We start from the raw sequence: 13,925 nt of genomic DNA on the forward strand, positions 1-13,925 counted from the left end.
GTCGGACCCCCGGCCACCAAAACCTTCCCCCCAGGAGATGGGAGTTCTAGAATACACCCAAATGGATGTGCCTAGACGGATGGGGGGGGGGGTCACCAAGGCAGAGAGGCTGGAGCAAAGCAGCCCGGCACAGTGGGGGAGGGGGGGTCCCTCTGGTTCTTGGACAGGTCAAGAAGGGGGGCCCTCCAATGCCTCTGGAGGGAGGGCCCGGGAAGCCCCCCTCCTGCAGCCCCACAAGGAAGACTGTTCGTGATGCCCCCTCCCCCTTTCCAGAGCCTCCCTAAGGGCTCCGTGCATGGAAGCTCAGCCTCCTCCCTCCCTCCCTCTAAAACATCAGGATAGGATAGGAGCCTCCGTGTCCCCCTCCCACTGTCTCTTGACCTCTCCTCCTCCTGAACCACCAATGGTAGAACGGTGGCCTCCCAGTTCAGCTGCTGCTAGGAATTGAGCTGGGGAAGAAGGTCCTGTCAGCCTGGTCAGGAAGCCAGAAGAGGACTTCCAGAGGAGAGGTCATGACAGAACACCATCCTCACTTTTGGTCCAGCTCATCCTCTGGGCAGACCACAGCTGATCTATGCGCAGATGACAGGAAGGATAGGATAGGATAGGATAGGATAGGATAGGATAGGATAGGATAGGATAGGATAGGATAGGATAGGATAGGATAGGACAGGACAGGACAGGACAGGACAGGACAGGACAGGACAGGACAGGACAGGACAGGACAGGACAGAGTTGGAAAGGACTTCTACTCCAACCCCCCTGCTCAGGCAGGAGACCCTCTACAATTTCAGACAAGTGACTGTCCAGTCTCTTCTTGAAGACCTCCAGTGATGAAGCACTCACCATGTCTGCAGACAACCAGTTCCACTGCTTGATTGTTCGTGCTGGCGGGAAATTTCTCCTTAGTTCCAGGTTGCTTCTCTACTTCATTAGTTTCCATCCAGTTGTGTTTCTTGCGCTGCCCTAAGATTCTTTGGAGAATATCTTGACACACACCCCCTCTGCTTTGTGGGAGCCGCTCAAATACTGGAAGACTGCTATCATGTCACCCCTAGTCCTTCTTTTCTCTAGACCAGCCAAACCCAATTCCTGCAACCCTTCTGTATTTCCTATTTTAACCTTGTCTTGAACCAAATATACAAATATACAATTTAAAAAAAAAACCTGGTCAACTCTAATGTTCCCATCAAGATCACCCAGGGCCCCGTTTATGAACAGATGCAGCCCACTAATTTTATTAAGCACACCACGGCAACTGAGTTCGAATACCACAGAATTTGTATAATTGCTGGTACTTAGACATGGTGCCCCATTTCTATGACCCACTATAACTTTTGCATAATTTCATGAACAAGAACGACTGTCTACGGGACATCCTCAAGGGCAGCCATGTCCCAAGGATAATTTTTTTCAGCCTGATGACCTCTAAGCAATGGTGGATCCCTCTTCTCCCAAGCTCCTGAAGGCAGGACGAGAAGCAACGGGTGGAAACTGACCAGGGAGAGAAGCAACCTGGAATTAGGGAGAAACTTCCTGACAGAGAGATCTATTAACCAGTGGAATGGCTTGTCTCCAGACGTTGTAGGTGCTCCATCACTGGAAGTCTGTAGAGATTCTCAGCCATCCAGGTCATGGTTGTCCCAAAGGTGCTTTTTCAGGAGGCAACTGAACTTTCTTTCTGGCTAGTCTAGTGGAGAGAAGGACCAGGGGAGACATGATAACAGTCTTCCAAGATTTGAGGGGCTGCCCCAGAGATGGGGGGGGGAGTCAACCTGTTTTCCAAAGCTCCCAAAGGCCAGACAAGCAATAATAGATGGAAACTGACCAAGGAGAGATTCAACAATAGAAATAAGGAGAAATTTCCTGACAGTGAGAACAATCAATCCATGGGACAGAAGTTGCCTTCAGAAGTTGTGCAACTTCATCACTGGAAGCTTTCAAGAAGAAACTGGACTGCCATCTGTCAGAAATGGTGTAGGGTCTCCTGCTTGGGCGGCGGGGGCGGGGGTTGCAACTCTGTTAATCTGTTATTCTGTTAAAAGAATGAAGCAAAATATTGTAACATTGGACATGGCCTTGAGAGATGGGCTGACTGTGGATGATGGCATTGAAGGGGAACAGGTTCTACCAGATAAAATGGAAAATTAGATATGGAGCTGGATATAAAAATGATTGGCTACAAAAAGGACATGGAAAAAGAGGTTACACTGGACATTCAAGATCTCTTCATAAGTGAAAGGGATATACAATCACCAAATTAGGAGAGTGGTCGGGTAATTTTCTGTGTTGGAATTACAACACGGTCTTGTTAAAGGTTTGAAAAATTTTGTGAGGCACAAAAAATAATGAAAAGAAATAAAGTTCTGAAACATTATTTGAAGAGACAAAAGATCGAGATTGTTAGAAGTAAAAACCAGACTAAACACTAGGAAATAATGAGTTCTAGTCTCTCCTTAGCCGTGAAAGTAGCTGGGAGACTTTGAGCCAATCACCAGGAGATGGGAGTTCTAGTCCTCCCTTTGGGAACCACCAGGCATCGCTGACGTTACCCCGCCGGACCTCCGGGCCCAGAAACCTTCCCCGCAGGAGTCATCCGGAGGCGCAGGACGGGCGGGGCGAGGGGTGTCCCAGCCCGGCCCTCGGGAGGGGAGGGGAGGGGAGTTGAAGGACGCTGCGCTCTTAGTCCCGGAGAGGAGTGGGAGGCGGCTCAGTCGCCCAGCCATCGCCATGAGGTCCGGTCGCAGCTCCCTCCTCCTCCTCTTGGGGGTCGCCTTTGCCCTCTGGAGCCCCCAGCCCTCCGTCTCCGGCAGCTGTACGTGGGGCGAGCGTCAGGGTGGGGAGGGGGAGTGGTGTGAGGCGGGAGGGGTGGGCGGTGGATGCCTCGGCCAGAAAGGTCTTCTGTGCTCGCACCCCGAACGCCCCCGCCCCGTCTGAACCCCCTCAAGCTGGAGCCTCGGGGATGCGGCCCCAACGCCCAACAGAAGCCCCCCTCCATTCCGCAGGGCCGAGCGCCCCCCAAAAGCCTCCCGGTCTGCTCCCCGGGCTTCCCCGGACACGGGAATAGCGGCGCTCCGTCCTTCACGAAGCCCTAGACAGAAGAGGGGAGCGCGGGAAGCTGTCCTGGCCGGGCTTTTTTTCGGGGTCCCTTCGGGCTTCGGGCAGGGGTCCCGGCTTCCCAAGGACGCCGCCCACCTTAGAGTCAGTGCACGGAGGACGCCGCATGGAAGGGGGTCGTGGGAAGGGGCGAGCGGAGGGGGAAGGTCCGGAATCAGCTCCTCGGGCAAAATATCGGAGCGGGGAGACGGGCCGGCGCAGAAGAAAAATTCGATGAACGGAGGGTCCGCTCGCCGCCTTCCCCACATCTTCCCCGGGCAAACGCTGCAAAGGGGCTGGCAGCTGCCCGTCCGCGGGTTGTTTTAATGTTATATTAAATGATTTTGATTGATTGAATTTTTATGTCGCCCATGTAGGACTACAGGGTAACTCTGGACGCCTTACAGGTTATAAAGTGAAAAATAATTACATTGCAATAATACAAATAACATAATGTTATTAATAACATAATAACATTAACACCCACAAAAGATCAGGGAGTTACTAGGCTTGATAAATAAATATTGATAGAATTACAGAATGTAAGAGTCTGTAGGCTCTGGGAGGTCATCTAGTCCAGGGGTCTCCAACCTTGGTCCCTTTAAGACTTGTGGACTTCAACTCTGGAAGGTTAAAGGGACCAAGATTGGAGAGCCCTGATCTAGTCCACCCTCTAAGGAGTGCAGGAGGCTCCCTAACAGATGGTCCCCCCGCCCCACCTTTCAAACACTCCAGTAAAGGAGAGCTGGCTGCTTCTGAATGGTGTCCAGGTTAGAGTCAAACCTGGCTGTTAAGTTGCTGAAAGTTTTCCCCAACTTAATTGTAATGCTCCACCACTGGAGGTTTTGAAGAAGAGAATGGACCTCCATTTGCCAAGAATGCTCTAAGGTCTCCTGCCTAAGCAGGGGGTTGGACTAGAAGACCTCCCAGGTCCCTTCCAGCCCTAGCATTTTGCTGTGACGTTTCCCATTGCTTCAGGGCTTCAGGCTCCCTGAGTTTCAGTTAAAATGTAACCATGGAACAAACAAACAAAAAAAACCCCAAAACCAGCCCACTATCCAGAGGGATCCTCCCTGTGCCAAGAGACACCCCCAAAGCCCTCGAGGCTCTGGATGGAAATTCAATGAGGGTGGGGATCTCCAACCAGGGCAACTTTAAGACTTGCAGATTCAACTCCCAGAAATCTTCAGCCTCTATTTGCGGGTACCTCTCCCCCCCGCCCCCCACGCACAGCCCCTAAAACTATGGAAAGTTTTGAATTCCCTGAATCTTGTCTCTTTCCAGCCAAGAAAGACTGCATAGTCCCCTTTGAAAAATTCACCTTTTGTGGGATGTCCCATGAAGGTTTTTTCTACAATGTCACCTCCAAGAGCTGCGAGAAGTTCCTTGGCACTAGCTGCCCCCGCAACATGGACACCTACAGCTCCCTGAAGGAATGCATTCAATTTTGCTCAGGGACTGGTGAGCCCAGCTGTTGGGCAGGGAGGAGCAGGGGCTGAGGAGCTGTGAGAAAGGGGGGGGGGCATGAGGGCCAGGCTGAGAAGCAGCAGCGGTCTTTGGGAGGGGGGGTCTCCTGAACCCTGGTGGGAAAAGACCCAACCCAGCTGCGTGCTTCTAAGCTTCTTTGGGAGGTTCTGCCCTTGCACAACACAGCCCCTAAAACTATGGAAAGTTTTGAATTCCCTGAATCTTGTCTCTTTCCAGCCAAGAAAGACTGCATAGTCCCCTTTGAAAAATTCACCTTTTGTGGGATGTCCCATGAAGGTTTTTTCTACAATGTCACCTCCAAGAGCTGCGAGAAGTTCCTTGGCACTAGCTGCCCCCGCAACATGGACACCTACAGCTCCCTGAAGGAATGCATTCAATTTTGCTCAGGGACTGGTGAGCCCAGCTGTTGGGCAGGGAGGAGCAGGGGCTGAGGAGCTGTGAGAAAGGGGGGGGGGCATGAGGGCCAGGCTGAGAAGCAGCAGCGGTCTTTGGGAGGGGGGGTCTCCTGAACCCTGGTGGGAAAAGACCCAACCCAGCTGCGTGCTTCTAAGCTTCTTTGGGAGGTTCTGCCCTTGCACAACACAGCCCCCCTTGCTTGGTTCTCCTTTGGTTCATCTCAGAGTCACCAAAGGGGTGGGGAGAGGCTCCCCTATTTCCTGCACCTCCTCCGCCACCCCACTGTCTCTGTTTGAGCTGCATGAGCCCCAACTGAGAAGCCCCCCGCTTTTCCTCATCCATGGGGCAGGCCTTCTGGGGGAGGGGTGAAGGGCTGGGGTCCTGGAGAGATGAGACACAAGCCATGGGGGTTGCATGGGGCATCACTGGCCATTGGCCTGAACCCAGGGCCCTGCTGGCCAGCAGCGCAGAGTCAGAGGCTTCTTTTCAAGAACGGGGGGTCAGGCTAAAGGGTGGGGGGGGCTGAGACAGGCAGGCAGGTAATACCTATGAGGGCAGAGGGGCTAAAAGAAGAGTCCGGAATGGATACCCAAAATGACACCTTTGCTGTGTTTGTACACATCTAATCCTAACCCTAAAACCATCAGGAAGGGAGGGGTGGGTGTCTCCCCAGTTCTGCTCCATTCATGCTGTGCACAAGCACGAACTCCTGCCTGCAGCACCACCACCACTTCCAGGGGGCGCCTGTCTGAAAGGAAGCCAAAAATGCCCAAATCCAGCTGAGGGAGGAAAGGGGGAGGGCTTGGGGGAAGTGGGAGGGAAGAGGGAGTCCCCAGTCTCTGGTTCCTTCTTTCCTCCCTTCCCCCCTCCCTCCCTCCCTCTAAAACATCTATATAGGGTAGGGTAGAGTAGGGTAGGACAGGACAGGACAGGACAGGACAATAGAATAGAATTGTTTATTGGCCGAGTGTGATTGGACACACAAGGGATTTGTCTTGGTGCAGATGCTCTTGGAGTACATTAAAAAAAGATACATTTATCAAGAATCATAAGGTACAACACTTAATAATAGTCATAGGATGCAAATAAGCAATCAAATCACATTCAGAAACAGTCAGTATAAATCGTAAGGATACAAGCAACAAAGTTACAGTCATACAGTCATAAGTGGAAAGAGATTGGTGATGGGAATGATGAGAAGATTAATAGTAGTGCAGATTTAGTAAATAGTTTGACAGTGTTGAGGGAATTATTTGTTTAGCAGAGTGATGGCCTTCGGGAAAAAACTGTTCTTGTGTCTAGTTGTTCTGGTGTGCAGGGCTCTATAGCTGCCCACCTAATGCCAACCATGATCTCATCCCTCCTCCCTGCAGACTTCTGCGACCTGCCTCCTGATCACGGGTCTTGCGATTTAAAATTGCAACGCTGGTTTTATGACCCAAAGACCAAAGATTGCGAAATATTCACTTTTGGGGGCTGCAAGGGGAACCTCAACAACTTCAACAGTCAGTGGAGATGCCGGTTGGTTTGTCGCTTTAGAGGTAGGTGTGTGGTGCTGCAATGAGGGGGCGAGGGGCTGAAAGGTGAGAGGCCATCGGGAAAGGAGCTGAAGGTCCTGCATTCACACTTTGAGGGCTGTGTGCAAAGAAGAGGAAGGGGGAAAGGACCCCTCTCTGCTCCACCCGCAAGCTAGGCAGGCTCAGCTTCAAGCTTGGGGGTTCTCAGCCTGGCAAGAAGGGGGGAGGGGGAGCCAGGAAGCCCCCCTCCTGCAGCTCCCCCAAGGTAGACTGTTCCTGACGCCCCCTTCCCTCTTCCAGGTCCTTCCTAAGGGCTCCGTGGATGGAAGCTCGGCCTGCTTTGCGCTGAAGGAAAAGAGAGGTCGGTTCAGGACGAGACCAGGCGCACAAAGCCTCCAAGCGCCTTTCAAAGGGAGGGAGTTCTGGAATAAATGATTGTCCAAAGAAGACGGTGGTCCCAGATGCTGTCTGTGTCTTTCGTGGGAGTATATTTCCTGGCAAGGGAAAGGGGGCAAAGGTTCCCCACCCCCATCCTTTACCATTAAAAGAACAGAATTTGCCACATATGCCAGGCACGTTTATGGTGGCCTCCATGCACCTGTAGAAATTGAACAAATAAATAGATAAATAAATGTACCCAGTGGACACAGATCTGGCACAGCTTTGCTGGGTGCCCAACTGGCTGCTCTCTCTCCTCCTTGCCAGGCCTACAGAGGAGCATGTGCCAGTCCTACCCACCCAAGGAGCCAGCACAGACACGGGGGAGGGGGGGCTTTCTGGACTCTCTCCCCCTCTCCATACAGCAGCTGTTTTGCCACCTTAATGCCTCCCTTTCATATCCAGCCCCTGGATTCTCACACCTCCTGCAAACCGGATACACACTGGATCATAAATTAACCAGAGCAACAGACAAAGCCACAAATTTTAATCCAAATTTCTCCAGCTGTGAGACGCACTGGCCCAGGAGCCCCCAACCTTCCAATTAGACCAGGATGGCCAAGGATTAAGAGGGGAGAATGGCTCAAAAAAGCCATCTTTGGTGGTTCCAGATCACGGGGGGGGGGCATCCTGGGGGCCCCTTGTCTTATTAATGGCTTAGAAGGGGGGCGAAGGGGTCTCAGAGCCACAGAGGGCATCAAAAGGGCCACGCAAGGGACTGGGAGGAAGGGCTGCTGCGTGGGGCAAAATGCAGCCCACTCCCATCCAGACGTCCGCAAGGAGCCTCTAAACGTTAAGAGCGGCTTCAACTTTAAAGAATGGATTTCATGAAATGTTTTTTGCCAGCTTGAGCTGAATCCTCCATAGAATAGAGCTGGGAGGGACCTTGGAGGTCTTCTAGTCCAGCCCCCTGCTGAAGCAGGAGATACCATTTCAGACCAGTGACTGCCCAGTCTCTGCTTGAAAACCTCCAAGGACGGAGCACCCACAACTTCTGGTGGCAAGCTGTTCCACTGGTTACTGGTTCCCACTGTAGGGAAATTTCTCCTGAATTCCGGGTTGCTTCTCTCCTTGATTACTTCCCACCCGTTGCCTCTTTTTTTTTTTTTTTTTTTATTGAAAGAGTTTTAAAAAAAAACAAAAACATTTTTCCCCCTTTTTTCCCCCTCCCTCCCAAAAAAAAAAAAAAACACCCCCCTCCCTCCCCCACCCCCCGGCTTCCCGGGTCAATCACAAGGTAAAGTTATACATAAACCAAACATAGAATAAAATTTTCCCTTCCAATTCAAGTAACCACATCCAAAGCTTTTCATCTCCCAACCCCCTCCCCATTACATAAAATAACTTTCTAATTATTCAAAGGCAATCTGATATTTCTTAATCTGATATCTATTTTGTAGATAATCAATCCATTTTTTCCATTCAATTAAATATCTTTCCTGCGTATTGTCTTTTAAAAAAGCTGAGATTTTAGCCATCTCAGCCAAATTAATAACTTTCAGTATCCATTCTTCTATTGTAGGTATCTCTTCTTTCTTCCAGTATTGTCCAATCAACAGTCTTGCTGCTGTTATTAAGTTCAAAATCAATTTAGTCTCAATCCCTGTACAATCCGTTATAATTCCCAAAAGGAAAAATTGTGGCAGGAACTTTATCTTCTTCTTCAGTACATTTTGAATAATCCACCAAATTCTTATCCAAAAGACCTTAATTTTCTTGCAAGTCCACCAAATATGAAAATATGTAGCATCATCACAATCACACCTCCAACATTTCGCTTGGATATTAGGATACATACATGATAATTTTTTGGGATCTAAATGCCATCTATAAAACATCTTATAAAAATTTTCCCTTAAATTCTGTGCCTGTGTAAACTTAACATTTCTAACCCAGATTTTCTCCCATGTTTCCAACATTATTGGTTCCTGAATATTCTGTGCCCATTTTATCATACAATCCTTTACCAAATCCTTTTCCGAATCTATTTCAAGCAACACATTATACAATCTCTTTATATGCTCCTGGGTCTGATTTCTAATTTGCTTTATTAAATTTTCCTCCCTTTGCATTATACCAATTTTTTTATCTTCTTTCCATCTAGCACTTATTTGCCCATATTGAAACCAAGTATAATTCCTCCCTTCTTCATTTAATACCTGTAATGATTTTAATTGCAATCTACCTCCTTCAGCATACAAAAGTTCTTTATATGTAATCATTTCCTGTTTCTGTTCTATATTTATATTCTCTATTGCATGTCTAGGGCTCGCCCATATAGGAATCTTGTAATCTAATTTATAGGAATATTTATTCCAGACCCGCAAAAGAGCACTTCTCAACACATGATTCTTAAAAACCCTATCCACTTTTTTTCCATAAAATAAGTACGCATGCCATCCATATAATTTATTTATTTATTTATTCAAATTTATATACCGCCCTATCTCCCGAAGGACTCAGGGCGGTGTACAGGCATTTAAAAGACATATAAATACAATATAAAACAATTAAAAAACTGATTCTAAAAAGCCCGTAAATTTAGAATTAAAATATCAAATAAAACCCAATTTAAAACCAATAATTTAAAATCTAGCTCAGCCCTGCACAATTAAATAAATACGTTTTAAGCCCGCGGCGGAAGGTCCGGAGGTCCGAGAGCTGACGAAGTCCGGGGTAGTTCATTCCAGAGGTGGGGCCCCACAGAAGGCCCTTCCTGGGTGTCGCCAGACGACATTGCCGCTACCGACGGCACCCTGAGGAGACCCTCTCTGTGAGAGCGCACGGGTCGGTGAGAGATATTCGGTAGCAGTAGGCGGTCCCGTAAGTAACCCGCCCAATGCCATGGAGCGCTTTAAAGGTGGTCACCAAAACTTTGAAGCGCACCGAAAGCCACAGGTAGCCAGTGCAGCCTGCGCAGGATGGTGTTATCACGGGAGCCACGGGGGCTCCATCTATCACCCGCAGCCACATTCTGACTAACTGCAGCCTCCGGATGCCCTTCAAGGGGAGCCCCATGTAGAGAGCATTGCAGTAATCCAGGCGAGACGTCACGAGTGCGTGAGTGACCGTGCATAGGCATCCCGGTCCAGAAAGGCGCAACTGGCGTACCAGGCGAACCTGGTAGAACGCTCTCCTGGAGACGGCCGTCAAATGGTCTTCTAAGACAGCGTTCATCAGGACTAGTTGGACCCTTTCCATCGGGGCCAATGACTCGCCACCGATGGTCAGCCGGATTTAGCTGACTGTATCGGGATGCCGCATCCACAGCCACTCTGTCTTGGAGGGATTGAGCTTGAGCCTATTTCTCCCCATCCAGACCCGTCGGCCTCCAGGCACCGGGACAGCACTGATAGCCGTTGGGGTGGTCGGTGTAGAAAATACAGCTGGGTGTCATCCGCATACAGCTGGTACTTCACACGAAACCACTGATGATCTCACCCAGCGGCTTCATGTAGATGTTAAACAGAAGGCGAGAGGATCGACCCTGCGGCACCCCACAAGTGAGGCGCCTCGGGGCCGACCTCTGCCCCCGTCAACACCGACTGCGACCGGTCGGAGAGATAGAGGAGAACCACCGATAACGGTGCCTCCCACTCCCAATCCCTCCAACCGGCGCAGCAGGATACCATGGTCGATGGTATCGAAAGCCGCTGAGAGGTCTAATAGGACCAGGGCAGAGGAGCAACCCCTGTCCCTGGCCTCCAGAGATCATCCACCAACGCGACCAAAGCCGTCTCCGTGCTGTAACCGGGCCGAAACCGGACTGGAACGGGTCTAGATAGACAGTTTCATCCAGGTGCAAGGGAAATTGATATGCCACCATACTCTCTACAACCTTCGCTGGCGAAGGTTGGAGACCGGACGATAATTACCTAAAACAGCCGGGTCAGGGCGGCTTCTTAAGGAGGGGCCTCACCACCGCCTCTTTCAAGGCGGCGGAAGACACCCTCCACCAAAGAAGCAGTCGAATCGCCTGGAGCCAGCCTTGTGTCACCTCTGAGTGGCCAGCACCAGCCAAGAGGGGCACGGGTCCAGTAAACACGTGGTGGCATTCAACCTACCCAACAACCTGTCCATGTCCTCGGAGCCACAGGGTCAAACTCATCCCACACAATGTCACCAAGACCACCTCGTGCATCTCGCCCGTATCACTGCAATCTTGGTCCAGACCATCCCGAAGCTGAGCGATTTTATCGTATAGATAACGTTAAACTCTCAGCACGTCCCTGCAACGGGTCATCCGCTCCCCTGGTGTAGGAGGGAGCGAGTCACCAAACAGGGCGGCTGGGCGGTTATCTGCCGATGCAATGAGGAGGAGGCGAGCTCGCCTCGCTTCCTCAATGCCACTAGGTAAGTCCTAGTATAGGACTTCACTAGTGTCGATCAGCTTCGAACGGCCAGACCTCCAGAGACTCTCCAGGCGTCTTCTCCGGCGCTTCATCCTCTCAGCTCCTCGGAGAACCAAGGAGCCGGTTGGGACCCGCGCCGGGTCAGAGGCCGCAAAGGCACGACACGGTCCAAGGCCCCGCGCGCCTGTTCCCAGGCAACAAGTTCCTCAGTCGAGCCGTGAGCCAGACCCTCAGGAAATGGCCCAAGCTCCGTCCGGAACCCATCCGGGTCCATCAGGCGCCTGGGACGGAACCAACGTGTCGGCTCCGTCTCCCTGCGGTGGTGAATGGCGGTCAGAAAGTCCAGGCGAAGAAGAGAGTGATCTGACCATGACAAAGGTTCAATGACTAATTCCTTTAAGTCCAGATCTCTCAACCACTGACCAGAGAGAAAAATCAGGTCCAGGGTGCCACCCCCAATGTGAGTAGGGCCATCAACTACTTGGGTCATGTCCAAGGCCGTCATGGAAGCCATGAACTCCCGAGCTGCCGTCGATGACGAGCCGGAGGATGGCAAGTTAAAGTCCCCCATGACTAAAAGTCTGGGGGTCTCAACTGCCACCCCAGCCAGCACCTCCAGGAGCTCGGGCAGGGCAGCTGTCACGCAGCAAGGAGCCACGCAACAAGTCATAACCTTCTATATTCAAAATTCTTTCCTCTGTTAAGTTAAACCAGTCACTTATTACTGAAAGGGTTACTGCTTCATAATATAGTTTAAAGTTAGGCATTCTTAAACCACCTCTTTCCCGTGAATCCTGTATTATTTTCATTTTAACCCTCGCCTTTTTACCCTGCCATATAAATTTATTAATCCCACTCTGCCAATCTTCCAAATTTTTATCCTTTTTAATTATAGGTATCATCTGGAACAGAAACAAAAATCTAGGTAACACATTCATTTTAATAGCCGCAATCCTTCCCAATAGGGATAACTGCAATTTCTTCCAGCCACTCATATCATTCTGAACTTTTTGCCATAGCAAGTCATAATTATTCTTATAAAGTTTCTTGTTCGATGAGCTAATATAGACCCTAAATATTTAACCTTTTTTACTACCTCAAATCCTGTCATTTCCTCTAGTTTTTGTTTCTGTTGTATAGACATATTTTTAATTATCACTTTTGTTTTATTCTGATTTATTTTAAATCCTGATACCTTTCCATATTTATCAATTACTTCCAACAAAAATCTACTTGAATTTATAGGATTCGTTAACGTAACCACTACATCATCTGCAAAAGCTCTAACTTTGTACTCATATTGTCTAATCTTAATTCCCTCTATTTTCATTAATTCTCATATTTTATCTAATAATGGTTCCAGAGTCAAAACAAACAATAATGGTGATAAGGGACATCCCTGTCTTGTTCCTTTCGCAATCTTAATAACTTCTGTCAAACTACCATTTACTATAATCTGTGCTGTTTGCTCTCCATAAATCGCTTTAATTATTCTAATAAAACAGTCTCCAAATTGCATTTTCTCTATTAATTTAAATAAAAAATCCCAATGCAATCGATCAAAGGCTTTCTCTGCATCCAAAAATAAGTGCTGAAGTATTCTTCTTTTCCAAATATTCCAATATATTAATAATCTGTCTAACATTATTCCTCATCTGCCTCCCTTTTATAAAACCAGATTGATCAGTATGAATTCTTTGTTGTAAAACTAACATTAATCTATTTGCTATTATTTTACAAAATCTTATAATCATTATTTAAAAGTGAAATCGGCCTATAGTTACCAGGTTTAGAGCAGTCTTGCTCCTCTTTGTATCAGTGAAATAAAAGATGTTTTCCATGACGGGGTATTCCACTCCTAATTGTATCTGATTAAATAATTCTTTAAGTGGGCCTAATATTTCATCCTGTGTTTTTTATAATAAGTTGCTGTAAGACCATCTGTACCAGGGTTTTCCCATTTTAATTGTTTAATTGCCTCCACTATTTCTCCAGTAGCTATCCACGTTCAGCTCCTCCTCTGTTCTAATGTTAGAATATTCACCTTATAATCTTTCAAATAATCATAAATGTCCCTATCCAATATTTTGTCTTTTGCATATAGTGCAGTATAAAATTCTGAGAATGCCTTTTAATTTTATCCTGTTGGTATATCTCTTTACCTTTATATTCTATTTTTGTATGACACGTGCTTTCTGTTTCTTCCTTAAATTATATGCCAACCATCTCCCAGGTTTATTTGCATTACAAAAGGTATTATGTTTAGCATATTGTATATTCGTTGCCACCTGGTCTGCCATTAACATATTAAATTGACTCTGTAATATTTTATAGCCTCTTTAAGTTTATGATCTTGTGGGTTTTGAATTAATAACTGTTGCTTCCTTTGAATTTCTTCTTCCAAATATCTACGCTGCCTTTGTTTATTATTCCTTTGCCTGTTGTCCAAGTAAATCAATATCCCTCTAATAAACGCTTTGCTCGCTTCCCACACAGTTCCTATAGGTGTCCCTTTGTACATATTAAAATCAAAAAATTCTTTTAACTGTTTCTTACAATAAGTTACATTATCCTCATATCTAAACAGATTTTCATTCAACCTCCATGTTCTACCACCTTTTTTCCCTTGTAATAATTC

General features: G+C 48.1%; 2 protein-coding genes across 2 annotated transcripts; both read left to right on the forward strand.

Moving 5' to 3' along the window:
* Positions 1-2,698: 2,698 nt before the first annotated feature.
* On the forward strand, positions 2,699-4,595 carry LOC131195103 (kappaPI-actitoxin-Avd3b-like). The gene is made up of 2 exons (XM_058176732.1): positions 2,699-2,815; positions 4,381-4,595. The coding sequence occupies exons 1-2, from the start codon at positions 2,731-2,733 to the stop codon at positions 4,593-4,595; spliced, it is 300 nt and encodes a 99-aa protein (XP_058032715.1). The 5' UTR covers positions 2,699-2,730.
* Positions 4,596-4,817: 222 nt separating this feature from the next.
* LOC131196402 (BPTI/Kunitz domain-containing protein-like) lies at positions 4,818-6,919 on the forward strand. Its single transcript, XM_058179184.1, has 3 exons — positions 4,818-4,977; positions 6,354-6,521; positions 6,798-6,919. Exons 1-3 carry the CDS (start codon positions 4,848-4,850, stop codon positions 6,806-6,808), a joined length of 309 nt encoding a protein of 102 aa, XP_058035167.1. The 5' UTR covers positions 4,818-4,847; the 3' UTR covers positions 6,809-6,919.
* Positions 6,920-13,925: the final 7,006 nt, after the last annotated feature.

Source organism: Ahaetulla prasina, chromosome 3 (genome assembly GCF_028640845.1).
Source record: "Ahaetulla prasina isolate Xishuangbanna chromosome 3, ASM2864084v1, whole genome shotgun sequence".
NCBI lineage: Eukaryota > Metazoa > Chordata > Lepidosauria > Squamata > Colubridae > Ahaetulla > Ahaetulla prasina.